Below are 16969 nucleotides of genomic sequence, written 5' to 3'. Positions count from 1 at the left end.
ACATTAAGCTGCCAGTCCTGCCCATCCCTGAGCCATGTTTCTGTAATTGCTATGATATCCCAGTCCCATGTTTCTAACCATGCCCTGAGTTCATCTGCCTTCCCTGTTAGGCCCCTTGCATTGAAATAAATGCATTTTAATTTATTAGTCCTACCTAGTCCCAGCCTGCCCTCACTGTTTGACTCGCTTCTGTTCTCAACTGTACCAGTCTCAGATTGATCTCTTTCCTCACTATCTCCCTGAGTCTCTCTCTCTCTCTCTCTCTCTCTCTCTCTCTCTCTCCCCCACCCCACCTTACTAGTTTAAATCCTCCCAAGCAACTCGAACAAATCTCCCTGCCAGTATATTAGTCCCCTTCCAATTTAGGTGCAATCCGTCCTTCTTGTACAGGTCACTTCTACCCCGAAAGATATTCCAATGATCCAAAAATGTGAATCCTTCTCCCATACACCAGCTCCTCAGCTAGACATTCATCTGCTCTATCCTCCTATTCCTGCCCTGTACATCTCTAAGATTGAATTAGCTGCCAAGTGATTTATTTTAAAGCAGTCATATCTTTGCTGACTTTGTGCAATTTTTTTTCCAAACACTCAAAGAGTTATGGAGATGCCTCTCATCACCATAACTACATCATTCTCAAGGCTCAAGCTCAACTGTGTGATGGCTTCTCCTCAGTATTGCATTCCTCCTTTTATCAGTTAGCAGCATTTCCTTATCACTGTCTGAAATCTTTGTCTGTGTTTTTCTGACCCTTCAACTAATTTAGATTTTACCCAAAAGCCTGCTTTGCCATTTAACTGGATGGAACTTTCCAAAATAGAAATTTGTTGATACCTTTCTGAATATCTGTGTTCACCCATTGTAGTGCCCCACTACTGGCAGACCTTTTGCGCCTATAGTTTGTATTATATAAATTAGTTAACTTTAGAATGTCTCATGAGGTAGACCTTCTTTAGTTTCTACCTCCATTAGTCCATAAGATCATAAGCTTTAGAATCAGATTTAGGCCATTCAGCCCATCAAGTCTGGTCTGCCATTCAATCATGGCTGTTGTGTGTCTTAACCACATTGTCCTGCCTTCTCCCCATAACTCTTGTTCCCCTTGTTAATCATTGTCCCAGAAGGCTGTGGAGGCAAAGTCATTGAGTGTCTTTAAGACAGAGGTAGATAAGTTGTTCCCCTTATTAATCAAGAACCTATCTACCTCTGATTTAAAGACTCTCAATGACTTGGCCTCCACAGCCTTCTGGGGCAATGAGTTCCACAGTTTAACTGCCCTTTGACTGAAGAAATTTCTACTCGTTTCAGTTCTAAAGGGTCACTCCTTCACTCTCGTCTCACTAGTGGAAACATCTTCTCCACATCCACTCCATTCAGGCCTGTGTCAGTATTCTATAAGTTTCAATGAGATCTCCCCTCATTCTTCTGGCAAATGGAACTAGATTCATTTAGGATATCTGGTTGGCATGGATGAGTTGGACTGAAGGGTCTGTTTCTGTGCTGTACGACTCTATGACTCTAAGTACAGACCCAGAGTCCTCAACCACTCCTAATATAACAAACCCTTCATCACTGGGATCATTCTTGTAAACCTCCTCTGGATCCTCTCCAATGCCAGCATATCCTTCCATAGCTCACAATATTCCTACTGTGATCTGACTAGAGCCGCACACAGCCTCAGCAGTATACCTCTGCTTGTATATTCTAGCCCTCTTGAAATGAACACTAACATTGTATTTGCCTTCCCTCTGCGAAATGAATTTACTTGTTAATCTTAAGAAAATCCTGAATTAGGACTCCCAAGTCCTTTTTTTATGGAGATTTCTGAAATCTTTCCCCATCTAGAAAATAGCCTATGCCTCTATTCTTCCTACCAATGTGCATTATCTCACACTTTTCAACATTGTATTCCATCTGCCATTTCTTTGTCCACCATGAGCACAGGGGTGGCACGGTGGCTCAGTGGTTAGCACTGCTGCCTCACAGTGCCAGGAACCCGGGCTGGTTTCCAGCTTTGGCAACTGTCTGTGTGGAGTTTGCACATTTTCCCTGTGTCTGTGTGGGTTTCCTCCCATAATGCAAAGTTGTGCAGGTTAGGTGAATTGGCCATGATAAATTGCCCATAGTGTTCAGGGATGTGTAATGTTCAGGCGCATTCATCAGGGGTAAATGTAGAGTAATGGGGAATGAGTTTGGGTGGGAAACTCTTTTGAAGGTGTGGACTTGTTGGGCTGAAGGGCCTGTTTCTACACTATAGGGATTCTATGGATTCTACCCTGTCAGCAGCCTCTTGCTTCCCCAACATTATCTGCCCCTCCACCTATCTTTGTATCATTTGAAAACTTAGCAACAATGCCCTCAGTTCCTTTATCCAGATCATTAATGTATGATATGAATAGTTGTGGTCTCAGCACAGACCCCTGTGGAACTCTGCTAGTCACCAGCTGCCATCCTGAAAAAGACTCCTTTATCCCCACTCTCCCTTCTGCCAGTCAACCAATCCTCTTTCCATGCTCGTACCTTGTCCCTAACACCGTGCTCTTATTTAACAGCCTCCTGTACAGCACTATTTCAAAGGCCTTCCGGAAATCTTAATAGATTCCGTCCACTGCTGTCTTTCATCTAATTTGTTCATTACCCCCTCAAAGAGTTCTAACAGAATGGTTAGGCATGACCTCCCCTTCACAAAGCTGTACTGACTCAGCCCTATTTTACCCTGCATTTCCAAGTAATCCACGCCCTCATTCTTAATAATGGACTCGAAAATCTTACCAACGACTGAGATGGGGAGAACCATCCTATAGTGTCCTGTCTTCTGCCTCACTCCCTTCTTAAACAGTGGTGTTATATTAGCCATTTTCAAATCCTTTGGGACTCCCTGAGTCCAGTGATTCCTGAAAGATCACCACCAAAACCTCTACAATCTCCTCAACTATCTCCTTCAGAGCTCTGGGGCGTAGTCCATCTGGTCTGGCTAATTTATCCTTAGCGATGGCAATTACACTCATCCTTTGTCGCTGACTTTCTTGAAGTTCTGGTATGATACTAGTGTCTTATTTAGAAATCTATTCAGTTATGCTGCATTTCTATGTTCCGATTACTACTTCTCCAGCCTTATTTTGCAGCAATCCAATGTTCACTCTTTCCTTTCTCTTTTTTAATCTTCTTCCAACATTATTGCTTTTTTCAGCAGTCCTCTGCTGGTTTTTAAAGGCTTCCCACCAATCTTTAACATACTGTGTCAGTTATGCTGTGCTATGGTCAGTTTTCTCATCCTCCCTACAGCCCCCACTCTCATCCACACAAGGAGCAAGAATTTCAAACTTGTTAAACAAGCTCAGGGTCTGAAGCTCCTTCAGCACGACCTCCTGGGTTCCTCTATCTGCCTCACTGGTGGTTACACCCTACTGTCCCTGACCACTGACTAAGTTTGAGGTAGCAAATCTAAGGAATGTATAATTACCTCATGAAATACAGTATCTAGGTAACTCTCCCCCCTCTCTAATGTGTTGCAGTGTTCAAAGCTCAGACTCCAGCTCATCCGATCTGAGCCAGAGTTCATCAAGCAAGCAACCAACAGACAGTACAGATGTGGTCCCATGTTCTTTTTAGGATATGGCTGATTTTAATTTTGTTGAACTAAATGGAATGGGAAGATTCTGTGAAAGTTGGCTGATTTTCTCTGCTCAGGGCTAGTGTCCAGGTGGAATTGTTGGAAATTACTATATCGTCTTTCAATGGCTAGTCTGTACAGTTCTTCCCTAGCCACTGAGAGGGTCCAGTTATAAATAAAACCACAAATCAACTTGAAACTATTGTGTACAGCCACCTATGATTTTCAAATGGCTGTTCCAGTTTTTAAAGAAGTTTGGTGATATAAAGTATAATCTGGAATTTATGTAGTTCAATATTATCTCCATATTTGTCATCAACGTTAAAGTACAATTGACCTTAAATTAGGATTGTGTCTTAGTTACAATCATGAAAGTCATTTTCACTTTTTTGAGATTGATTTATGTTAACACAAAACTACAAGTAGATAAGACGTTTTTTAGGCACGTGTTATCGACCTGCAAAAGCAATAGTTTAAATATTTAGTTTTCTTACATTTTGTACTTAAAGTAAAATAGTTCTTGTTGAAGTGTGTTTGGTAAAAAAATTTTATTTTTATTCCATAACATTTTTTTCTTCAAGTCACTTTGAAAAGAATGACGAGTAATTTATAAAACAAAATTATGGTATTGTTCTTCACTTCCACAAAACACTGCAGTCCTTGTAGTTCCCACCTGTTTTTGTTATGAAGATGTGCCATGAAGGTAATAACTGCCAAAACTCAATGTTTTCTCGAGTTGATGGTAATAAGAAACTGTTTTAAGTGCAGAGATTCATGTGCTAGGAGTATGTACTCCCTCACTACAATTTTGCAGCCATTAAAATGAAAGCTGAAACATCGTTCTTCATGTTCACAATCTGTGTTCACGGCAAACTGCACTGGGAACACGAGAGGCTGAAGGATGTCTTTTAATAACAGAAGATATTGCAGGTGTTTAAATGTTGCATTAATAAAATACAAATCTGAAATAACATGCTAATTGTTGACAATCTAATTGATTGTAAACCAAGACAAAATATAAAATGTATCATTTTTATTAATTTCCAACAAAATTAAAAATTACACTTCCAAATGTTTTGCTGGCATATCCATGTTACTTCTCAGCTGAACAAGCTAATGAGACTATTGTTTTTCTTCCAGCAGGTTGCAGCTACAGAAGTACACTTTGGACCTATGAGACTGACTCAAGATCCTTTCCAGGTGAAACCTTGTTTTAGATGATTGTCGCTTGTACGATTATATGTAGTACAATAGATGATGGTCACCGTCTCTGGCTCCTGACTCCCACCTGTAAAATATTCAGACTGCAGAAAAATACTGATTGTTCTTCTTACGTCAGCTTGTTAGTCTGTATACCTGTTTATCATATTGTGCAGAACATTTACTTGCTGTAACACTGTAAGACACCCACACTTTATAAATGTTCATTTTAGGTTAAATTGCTATTTTCACCATTTTTTTCAATTAACTCAGATCAATAAAGGAAAAGCAGGGATCTGGGAACATGTCAATGTCCAATCTCTCCTTCGGATTTATTTTAATGAGCTTCAGAAAAAATAATATTGTTATGACCTACCTTCTGCCCAATGTGACAGATGTATTGATTTTAATCACTAACATGCTGCAAATATCCGTGTAACTGATTGTGGGGATAATGATATTTGGAATTAGATGCCGTCAATCTTCTCTCTCTTCCACAGAAGTGAAATTCCTCCCACTGTTTAAATAGACGAAAAGCAGAATATGTCTAATCTTTTATTGGAATTAGGCAGGAGTGGAATTTTGTATTATAAGTATTTAATGTTAGACCGGAGGGTAAAACATTTCTTGAGAAATGCAGAGAATGACAAAGAGTATAGCCATTTTGGCTGGATGCTTCATTTAGATACTAGTCCACTTTTGGTGTTTCTGCATGTGCTGAACTGGATGCAGAGTTTCCAAACAACATGGAAATGTCAGATCATGATAACAGTGTAACCATGTTATTCAATTGTACCAAAATCTCATGGAGAAGGATACCTTAGCCATTATCTGTGCAGCCTCCATCAATGGCTGAGCCATTCAAAGACTGTTCTTTCACTGATGATGTCGTTCTTTCTAAAGTTAGAGACAAAAAAAATGCAGATGCTGGAATCCAACATAGACAGGCAAGAGGCTGGAAGAACACAAGAAGCCAGGCAGCATCAGAGGGTGGAGAAGTCAACGTTTTGGGTGTAATCCTGGCCAGACCTCTACTTGTGACCACCAATCACAACGTCACCACTTTGCCTTCTCCCCATCCAAAACCCTCCCCCACTGCCTTTATCTGCAGCTCCCCTTAGTCCCACCCCCACTCCTGAGGAAGGGTTATACCTGAAACATTGACTTCTCCACCTCCTGATGCTGCCTGGCTTGCTGTGTCATTGATTCCAGGGTAGCAGCCTTCCCATCTGAGAGGCAAGTAGTTATCGAATAACTACTGAATATTTCCATTGAACTGAATTGTAATCTTCTTAAACAAATGAAGTCATTCTTTTCATTTAAGGGAGATTGGCTCAGGCAGTACCACTTGTATCTTCGCATCCAGAAGTCGTGGGCTCAAGTACTGCTCCAGCGACTTCAGTATATCATCCAGACTGGCTCTCCAAACCTGAAGTGAAAGAGTGCTGTATTGTCGGTGGTGCCAGTCCTTGGGGAATTGTTAAATTGAGACCCTGGCTGCTCTGTCAAAGATTCTGTTCACAGGGAAGCAGGAGGAGGGCATCCAAAAGTTCCTGAGCAAGCCTCAGCTCTCAAGCGTCATCAATAAATCAGATTATTTTGCCAGGATCTTGTTGCTGTTTGTGGAACCTTGCTATGTGCAAAATGTGATTGCCTTCTTTCAGTGAAAGATATAGAATCTCTTCAATCACATTTATCTGCTTGGTTTAGTAAACCACACAATTTATGTTCTCTATATCTCACAGTTGGCAGGTCAATATACCTTTAAGAGATATGCTCATGATATCATCACTGTGAAAATAGAAACTTATTGTCTAAATGATGAGAGATTGCAGAGGGATCTGGGTGACATCATGCATGAATCACAAAAGTTGTATGTAGGTATCATAAGTAATTAAGAAAGTTAAGACAATGTTATCATTTATTGTGAAGCTAATAGATCACAAAAGTAGGGAGATTATGCTTCAATTTACAGGGCCTCATCTTCAGTACTGTGAATAGTATTGGTCACCTTGTTTAAGGAAATATGTAAATGTATTGGTGGCAGTTCAGAGAAGAATTACTAGATTGATACCTGGAATGAGAGGATTTGACTGAGGGGAAAGGTTGGCCAGGCTAAGCTTGTCTTTGCTGCAGTTTATAAAAGTAAGAGACAGCTTGATTAAAACATAAAAGATCCTGAAGAGTCTTGACAGGGTAGATGTGGTGAGGATGTTTACTCTCTATGAAGGAATCTTAAATTGGAGGTCACTGTTCAAAAGTCAGGGTCACCTAATTAAGAGAGAGATGAGGTGATTTTATTTCTCAGATGGTCATGTGTCTGTGCAACTCTCTTCCTGAAAAACTGATGGAAACAAAGTCCTTGAATATTTTCAAGGCAGATAGATGCTTGTCACGCTCCTCATAGTCCTCAGCTTCCTGACAGTTCAAAAATCTATCTACCTCCCCTTTGACACCTTTAGAGATTAGTCCTCCACAATTCTCTGGGTAGAGAATTCCAGACTTTCACGAGTCTCTGAGAGAAGAAATTGTCTCATGTCTTAATTTTAAATAAGTGTCACCTATTTCAAGACTCCCCCACTAATGGAAACATCTCCTCAACATCTACCCTGTCGAGCTCTGTAAAAATGTTGCATGTTTCAATAAGATCATCCCTAATTGTTCTAAACTCTACCGAACAAAGGCTTAAGTTAGTTAGCTATTCTTGCTAAGTCAACCTTTCACCCCAGGAATCAGTCTAATGAATCTCTTTTGAACTGTCTCCAATATACCCCTTTTAAACACAAGGACCAAAACTGTATGCAGTATACCATATTTAACCTCACCAACACCCTGTACAATTGTAGCAAGACTTTTCTATTTTTAAACTCTTAACCCCACAGCAATAAAGGTCAAAATTCCATTTGCCTTCTGATTTATTTGCTGCACCTGCATGCTAACATGCTGTGTTTCATATGCTAAAACACCCAGATCCCCCTGTGCTGCAATTTATTGGAACCTCTTTCTATTTAAATAATAACCTGCCTTTTGATTCTTCCTACAAAGTACATGATGTCACACTTTTCTACATTGAACTCTATCTGCCAAGTTTTTGCACCCCTCACTCAATCCCCTTGAAGATTCTTAATGTCCTCATCACTACAAGGGATAGTTTAAGCATTGTCACAATGGGTAATGATACCTTACTGTGAGCAAAATGCATGTTAATTTACAGTGGAGTAAACAAATAGTGCAATGGCTGATAAAGCAAGTGGTGGAGTGGGAATAATTGGGAATGATTGACTGCATTTATCATAATTTATGCTTTACAAAGCCTCAATTTAGCCCCCGATGCATTTTTTGTAGCTCTGTACATGGCTAAAATGAACTGGTTAACTTAATATCACAGCTTAGCCAAACACAATTTTTAGATTACTTACAATGTGGAAACAGGCCCTTTAGCCCAATAAGTCCACGCCGAAGCGCACCTACCCAGACCCATTCCCCTACACCTAACACTATGGGCAATTTAGCATGGCCAATTCACCTAACCTGCACATTTTTTGGACTGTGGGAGGAAACCAGAGCACCCGGAGGAAACCCACGCAGACACAGGGAGAATGTGCAAACTCCACACAGAGAGTCGTCTGAGGTGGAAATTGAACCCGGGTCTCTGGTGCTGTGAGGCAGCATTGCCACCAATGCCCACAAGAACACATGAATTAGGAACAAGAGTAGGCTACTTGGGTTTTACAGTATTCTTCGCCATTCAATAAAATCACAGCTAATCTGATTTTAATTTCAACTCCACCTTCCTTCCTACCCTCAATAACCTTTCAACTCTTTGCATAACAATGTTCAAAAATGCTGCCTCCACCATCTTTTGAGGAGGAGAGTTTCAAAGTCTCTTAAAAAATGAGATAAAAATTCTCCCATCCCTGTCTTAAATGCGTGACCCTTTATTTTAAACAGTAACCTTTAGTTCTATATTCTCCATATCCACCATGTCAGGTCCTATCAGGACTTTATTTGTTTCAATCAAAGTTCCTCTTACAGTTACCGTTCTGAAGAAGGATCACTGGACCCGAAACTGCTTTCTCTCCACAGATGTTACCAGATCTGCTGAGTTTCTCCAGCAATTTCTGGGCTTGTTCCAAAGGACACAAGCGTAGTCTGTCAGTCTCCAGTACGTTTACATCCTTCCTTAAAATGGGAGACCAACGTACACAGTACTCCAAATGTGGTCTCATCAATGCCCTGTATAACTGAAGCAAACCTCCCTATTTCTATATCCACCCCCTCACAATAACTATAACCACTAAAAAACCAAAGAGGTATTGTCATGACTTGCTGGGGTAGTGCATTGGAAAACAAGCCCCACTATTCCTGGAGTTTTCAACGATGTGAAAACATTTAATCATACTAAGTCCTAAGTCTTCAATTTATTTTACTGACAAACCCAGGTTAAAGTAAAACATTAATGATGTCTTTGTCTGAACAGGAAAATGATTCATGGATACCTATAATCCTGACTGGCGCCAGAACCGTACTGCCCTGACGTTTTTGTTTCCTCCCCACCCATCATATTGTATCTTGTTTTCTCATTTTGTGTGTCTTTTTTGTATGTGCACAGGAATTTTAGAAAGGGATGAAAATTCATATTGCCTTTCGCCATTGGTGTTAAAACTATTTGATTGCAATAAATAGTGATTCTCTTCTTTCTGAAACAATCCTGTGTGCATGTAATTGTAACCTGAATTGGGAAGTACACATTTGATCAAATTTTCACACTTGTAATGACAGCAGGAGTTTGATTTCCAGCGGGTTGTGAAAGTTTGACCAGGTTATTATCCTGAAAAATGTGTTGCTGGAAAAGCGCAGCAGGTCAGGCAGCATCAAAGGAGCAGAAGAATTGACGTTTCGGGCATAAGCCCTTCTTCAGGAACATTCCTGAAGAAGAGCTTATGCCCGAAACGTCGATTCTCCTGCTCCTTTGATACTGCCTGACCTGCTGCGCTTTTCCAGCAACACATTTCTCAGCTCTGATCTCCAGCATCTGCAGTCCTCACTTTCTCCAGGTTATTATCCTGTAGAAGTTGGTGATGATGAAAACATGACATTATTGGAAGTTGTTCTGCAAGCGTTGTATAATAGTGCATATGTGAAGAACCGTAGAACAAAACTCATTTGTTCCAATTGTCAGCAGCTGCTAACAACCCAGCATGCCAATGCCAAGGCATCTGATTGGGCAAAATATTCATCTATGTGCTGCCTGTCAGTTCTTAATGAATTGATAGATGGGTGATAGGCTGAGTTGTCTTGACAGTGAAGCCAGTGTGTTTGGTGCCACGTAACATGCTCACCCTCAGATTTAGAAAAATAATGTCTGTTGTGAATTTGCAGCTTTGTGTCTTACAGTCATCAGGACTGAAGTTCAAGAAAACCAACTTAGAAAGGAAATAATTTATATAACAGCTTTCCAAGTTATTTTGTATTTGACTCCTGATGAATGCAAGACAAAAAGCTTTGTCTTCATTGGTGGAATCTTATGGGGCTCAATGGCATGACTGATGGTGTGATTTGATGTAGAATCAGATGAGAAGTCCTGTGAGGTCCAGCTCTACATTGGGAGTATCTTGCTCCATCTTTTATGCTTTTGATGATTTGTGTAGCAAGATTCTCGCTTGGCAGCGATGTGCCAACAATTAAATGGGATTATTGCTTATTGGCCCTACTCATCCTTGGTTTTCTCTTATCTCAAACATGCCAAATAAGTTAGACATTGAGAAAACTCAACATGGAAATGAAGGCGCTTTCAGGTCGCCAATTGCCCCTGAACATCATCCATATTAGCCACAAGCAACCTTCTTGATATGATTACAGAATGTTGGAGCTTTGTTTGACAGATTATAGAGATATGTCTCACAGTTAGCACAGGTCAAAAGTGTTATGATCACTATTGAACCTGCATCAGACTAAAAAACACCCTTTACAGCATTGGAAAGATGCTTACAGAGTCAAACCTGTTGACAAGTTTAAAGATTTGACTGTGGCTATTGCATTTACATAGTCTCCTTTTATACTGCAGGCATGTCCCAAATGGTGCAGCCAATGGTTTTTTTTAAATAGTGCACATCAATGCTAATATGTAGGAAATGTGGTAGTCAATTTGTGGTCAGCATGCTCGCACAAACAGCAGATAAATAGCTGACCAATTCATCTATTTTTGTGTCTTTGGTTAAAGGATAACTTTCCATGCGCAGGACAGTGGGAAGAATTTACCTCCACTTGAGTTTTACTGGACTGATTGGAGCAGATTAATTAGAAATTCAGGGCAAAACCATAGTTTGGGTCTCCCCCTACACTGTGGAGTTTTAGCAGAGCCAGTGGTCAGTTCCACACACACACACACACGCAGTTGACAATTGGGCTTCTAGTTAGGCAGGGAGTTGATCCCTGTGTATAGTAGTGGTTCAGTTCATGGTAGGTGTATGGAAAATGGGTGTTCAAGGAGCTTCAGTAGAGGGAGCAGCCAGTATCAGCGGACTGAGTGAGACCTGAGCAGGGGAGGAGACATTTTGATGGGAGGGTGGTGGATCAGAGGCTTCAGATGAAGGTGGTATTGGGTGGGACCCAGTCATGCTCAGGCAGACATGTCGAACCAGCTACCATGTGAATCCATCAAGTCTTCACCTCAGTTAAGACGGCAGGAACACAGAGGAAACCTGACTGACAGCAGTTTAAGTTCAAAAGCAGATTTACAGAAACCTGCAGCAGCATTATCAGATTTAAAGTTGTAAATTGTCTTGTTGGATCAAGTTGGTCACCTGTGACCTGTATCAGTTCAGAAGCACCACATGGAATTCCAACAGTAATAATGTATTCACTTCTTCCCACTGCGGAACTGTATGTCTCTGACGTGCAGTAGTTTAAATATAGAATCAGCCATTATTGCTTTTATGTAGATTCCCCATATACTAACAGTCACAGTTCCTCAAAGTAAGTAACTGTGTAAAGTTTTCTGAGATGTTTTCCCATCAAACGATGCAAACTAAATATAAATAAGATTATTATTATCCATTCATATATGATTATTGGAATTAGCTCTAAATCAATGGAAGAGCCGTGACCCATTGACATTCCACCATGAAATCATCAGACCATACGTCGCGCAAGTAAGATCTGAGCCAGTGGTGGGAGTTTATAGAACTTGAGTGAGAGGGCTGAGAGAATTGGTGGGTGATGGAAAATCAATGAGAAAACAGGACTGGTATGCCCATCACCTGACCATTGTTGTGTCATTGAGATGAGGAAAGTCGTGAACAATCCTTTTGCACAGAAGAACTGTTGCGGTGCTAAAGTGTCCAATTAAATGTCTCTACCCTCTGCCAACCATCACTCTCATTTTAAAATCAGCGGGTGGACTCTCCACCATGTAGGGAGACCATTAGGTAAAAACTGGTTATCTTTTTGTGAGCTCATTGCATGGGGTCCCTCCATTCAGATACCATATGGTCCATGGGTTGGAAGCATGTATGGGTTTAAGATTTCAACAAATCAGCCACAATCTTATCAAATGGGGGGGAGGTTTGAAGGCTGAATAGCCTCCCCATTCCTTGCTTGTACGTTCATATATAGCGTGCACCAACAGTGGCCTCCTCCATTGAAATAATTGTCTTGGTCTCACCAGCCACAGTTGCTCTCAGAGACAGGATTTCAACCTTTAAAGGGAATAAGTCTATATTCAAAGGAGCTACGGCCTTGACTAGTAGAGTCATAGAGATATACAGCAGGGAAACTGACCTTTCAGTCCAATTCATCCATGCCAACCAGATATCCTTAATTAATCTAGTCCTGTTTGCTAGCATTTGCTTTTAGACTTGGATGGGTCTATGAGTAGGAAGACTTTAGAGGGATAGGGACCATATACTGGCAAATAGGACTAGATTAATTTAGGATATTTGGTCGACATGAACTAGTTGGACTAAAGTTAGACTAAACATTAAGGAATCAAAAATGGCAGGTTTTATTCAACTTGGCCATTAACCTTTGTTATTATTAACTTTATAATGTATACTACATCTATTCTACTTGATAGCTGAAAAAATAGTTGATATTGTCTGTACGTAAATTGAATAAAACCTGTCATTTTTGATTCCTTAATGTTTTCACTTGTACCTTTAATCATTTTAAATCCTTCAACTGGTTTTGGAAACAAGTAAGAATGATACTAAGATTTAACAATTGCGATAAATCTTAATACTTTACAATAGGCTATTGGGATCATTCATTCAAGAAGATGTTGTTACTCTGCACTGCGGCGCTGGAGTGGTTCATATTGTTTTATTGTGCAATTTCTCATAGCTTCACACAGCATCGACTTATGTATTGGCACTGTTGGCTTCTCACTGATGCCGCTAAAAATCTCTTTCATGTTTTGCAGTTTTTATTTTGGAACATCACTAACCCGGCAAGGATACCAGTTAAGCTGCACTATTAAGCTAAATTACAGCTCACAGTTATTTCCATAGTTATGAGGCGCCATATTTTATGGGCCTTAGTAGCAATTGTGAAAATAATTGACCATGTTCTGTGGTAGGAAAAAACTACCAGCTCTCAAGATTAAAGTGTAAATCAGACAGCAACTGACTGTGACTGCACATGCACAGTTAAACATGGAAATTAGATTGTTGCTTTTGAACTACATTGCTGCTCTACCAGAATTACGTAGAGTGTCTTGAGGTGAAACGCATGGAAATGGTGAAGTTGCAGTTATGAATGTGATACATAATCACTAAACCTGCTGCTCCAATATATACATACTTTAAGCAGTAATAATAAGCCATAATTGCTTCAAAGTATTTCTAGCAGTAAAAATTAACATTTACAAGTGTGGAAGTTCATTCCTGCATATTAAAAAAATTATCGTTAAATATGTCATTTAAATTGGATTTTTAAGAACTTTTTTGTCTCTTTTATTTCTCTTGTTTAATCTAATTTTTCTTTTCCTCTCTTTATTTTGCTTTCTCTATATGATTTTAGATCCAATTAAATTTTTTAATTTTTACTTCATGCATCAGATTCTGTCTGAAAAATAAGTTTTCAAACTCAGTTAAAAGGAGGGACCTCTGCTTGCCCTTTGCACATAGATTCTGCTTTCCTCGTGGGGTCCGCATTGTTTTGACTTTCTAATTCCTACAATTTTCAATTAACCAGGAAATTTCTATTGATAAGTGTAAACAATGATTAGCAAGACTCATTGTCGGCTAACTGCAAAATCTTGATCAAGTTAATATAACAATATAATATAGGGGCTGCACGGTGACTCAGTGTTTAACACTGCTGCCTCACAGTGCCAGGGACCCGGCTTTGATTTCAGCCTCAGGCAACTGTCTGTCTGGAGTTTGCACATTCTCCCCATGTCTGCGTGGGTTTCCTCTGGGTGCTCTGGTTTCCTCCCTTGGTCCAAAGATGTGCATGTTAGGTGAATTGGCCATGCTAAATTGCCCATAATGTTCAGGGATGTGTAGGCTGGATGCATTAGTCAGGGGAGATGTAGTGTATTAGGGTAGGGGAATGGGTCTGGGTGGGGTACTCTTCAGAGGGTTGGTGTGGACATGTTGGACGAAATGGCCTGCTTCCACACTGTAGGGAGCCTATGATAACTTTATGTGATCACAAAACATTGCTAAGTCATTTTAGGTGTCAAAAGCATTTATAATATTGTGTAAAGACAATCTACTACAACATATTGACTGTTAAGTTATATTTCTAAGATAGTGTAATGAAGCAACAATATTTAAAACCTGACTGCGTTTTGAAATAGTTTATACTAAAGTTTAATTTTTATAGTATCAGCAGTGAATGCATTTTAATTGTATGCAGTGCAATTATTTAACTAGTAACATAGCCGTATGCAAGATACTTGACACCTTTTATTAATATTAGCTCATTGATGAAGAGCATAGACCTGTGAAGGAGGTGGCAGTAATTAAGAGGAAAGAGGCAATGGTGAGGGTAGGCGGGGTCTGATGGGACACAAAGGAGGGAGCGAATTGCAACTTGTACCATCTTTGGCACCAGTCACCTCCACATTCAGTGATTAATTTTTTATATCAGTTACCTTTTGGTGACCAATTCAAGGGTCCCTTTAACAGTTGGATGGTTGCCAGCCTATAGACTACGTTTGCCTAAATGGTCAGTGTGGTACCTGCTAACTTCATATAGTGGTCTCAGGTAGGCATGATTTGGACATGCAAAGGGCTTAACAACTGATTGAGGAATGAGTCCTGGTCACCCCTTTATCTGCCTTCAGTATTATGGCAGGCAGATCACAGCTAGATGCCCATTTTGTGTCTGAATGTCTGGGCTTCTATTTCCTCTCTGAGCTCTGTCATCTGGCCAGTCCAACAGACAGCTTGAACATTCCAGCATCATGCTCAAATTTATGCAGTATTTAAAAGAACGTCTCTCCTGCCACAATCATTCAGTTGACAAATGTCTTATGGCTCTAACTCTGACTCCATAACTCTAGTATTCTTGGCACCATGATTCACTGGCAGCTTAATCTCTCTAGTTATGGACCTAAATATTTGTACATTTGGAAAACCCAACATCTGCTGGTTCATTCCAAAAGAACAAATAGAAAAGCACGTGCAGGGTTGATCTTTGTAGCCATACTTGGAACCTATTGTGAATTTGCATAGACATAAGGCTATATAAACATTGGCACAAAATGAATTAATGTGTTACTGAAGTTCTGTCCCATATTGATATAGATGAATGTTGAAGTTATGTTGACAGACTGATAAATTTCCACCTAACTTCTGTATCTCTTTTCCATGTGTGGATGACCTCCTCTTTGTACTCTGAGTGGAGAAAACATAACCACATATATAAAGAATGTGTTTACAACTTTATTAGACACGTTTGCAGAAATGTTCTTCCTTCTGCTGAGCAAATGTAATAAGCAAGGAGCCTCCTTAATCCTTCACTGGTTAATGTTGCACTGGTGAGCCAGTCAGTTTGTTAGTATATGGGAACAAGAACTCCTGCAGATTGGGCCCCTTGGATTGGGTTGGATTTAGGTCTAACTGAGTTTACTTGTCATTGCATTGAAATGGGATCTCACTGCTTCGTGCAAGGTCTCCAAAGCCTGCAGCTTTGCAGGAGGGGACACTATTCTGCCATTAACATTTGAAATACCAGTAAGTTATGATTAGGAAAGTACCATGACTGTTGCGTTAGGAGCTAGGCTGTGGAAGGAGAAGGTAGAGAAAGTAGATGGCAATGGATGGCAATACAGAAGGAAAAGCAGAGGGAAAATGAGACAGAAGTGGAATGTAACAATTTCATCAAGTTGAGAGAGAATTAACTCAAATTTAGCAGAGAAGGTGATGTAGTTAACTAAGTGAGAAGGCACAAATGGAATGTCACCTCGAGCTAAGAAATGGAAAACTGTCAGCTTGTGTTAGAGAGACAGAAGGTGCCAGCTTGCACTGAACAATGGAGTAAAATAATAGACAACAGTTTGAATTGAGTAAGGTTTATCAGATTGAATGGGGCAAGTTGGAGACATTGTATGGCTGAAATATCTCTCTGAACTGGCTCTTGAGAGAATAGTATACATTTACATTGGAGTGACCTGGGATTAGGTGTGAGAAAATACTGTTAAATTAACTTTTTGGTGAGTAATAGTGCGGTAACTCTATTGAAAATTAAAATATCTCTGATTTCTGTTTTCTTAGATTTGAAATATATTAACGTTAGTCTTTAGAAGTACTTAGAATTAACAAGCACATACCACTTTTAATTCAAAAGTTCTAGGGATATATAACTCTAGGTGTTTTTAGAAATATGCTACCAATTTTGTGAACCATTCACTTTATTATAATTTCTGATCAGTCACTGTAAGTTGTTCATAGCTCACTGAAAGGTTGCCTTAAGCACAATTCACTGCAGGAAGTGACACAATAAGCTGGATCTGACTTTTTTGATGAAGTATTGTTTGGAGGCCTTTGCACCACGAGGCCTAACAAGTTTTATGTCATTTCTTACCAAATTCACCTTATTAATTACCTACCCTGCACCAATGGTGCCCCTCTCACTTAATTCTAACCCCATCTTGACCACACTCCATTCCCAGAACAACTTGTGGCTGCCAGGATGTCCCAGAAT

General features: G+C 39.9%; 1 protein-coding gene across 5 annotated transcripts in view; it reads left to right on the top strand.

Annotated features, from left to right (window-relative positions):
* The window catches only part of pde8b (phosphodiesterase 8B), a 305815-nt gene that overhangs the window by 196327 nt on the left and 92519 nt on the right, over nucleotides 1-16969 (top strand). For 3 of the 5 annotated variants that reach the window (XM_043707141.1, XM_043707159.1, XM_043707123.1), the window contains exon 2: nucleotides 4754-4813. In XM_043707141.1, coding sequence (XP_043563076.1) covers nucleotides 4754-4813 — 60 coding nt within the window. The remainder of the gene's footprint in view (nucleotides 1-4753; nucleotides 4814-16969) is intronic. The other 2 variants (XM_043707150.1, XM_043707132.1) reach the window with 1 other exon arrangement.

Source organism: Chiloscyllium plagiosum, chromosome 2 (genome assembly GCF_004010195.1).
Source record: "Chiloscyllium plagiosum isolate BGI_BamShark_2017 chromosome 2, ASM401019v2, whole genome shotgun sequence".
NCBI classification, from domain to species: Eukaryota; Metazoa; Chordata; class Chondrichthyes; order Orectolobiformes; family Hemiscylliidae; genus Chiloscyllium; species Chiloscyllium plagiosum.
This window is presented reverse-complemented; position numbering and strand designations above follow the sequence as displayed.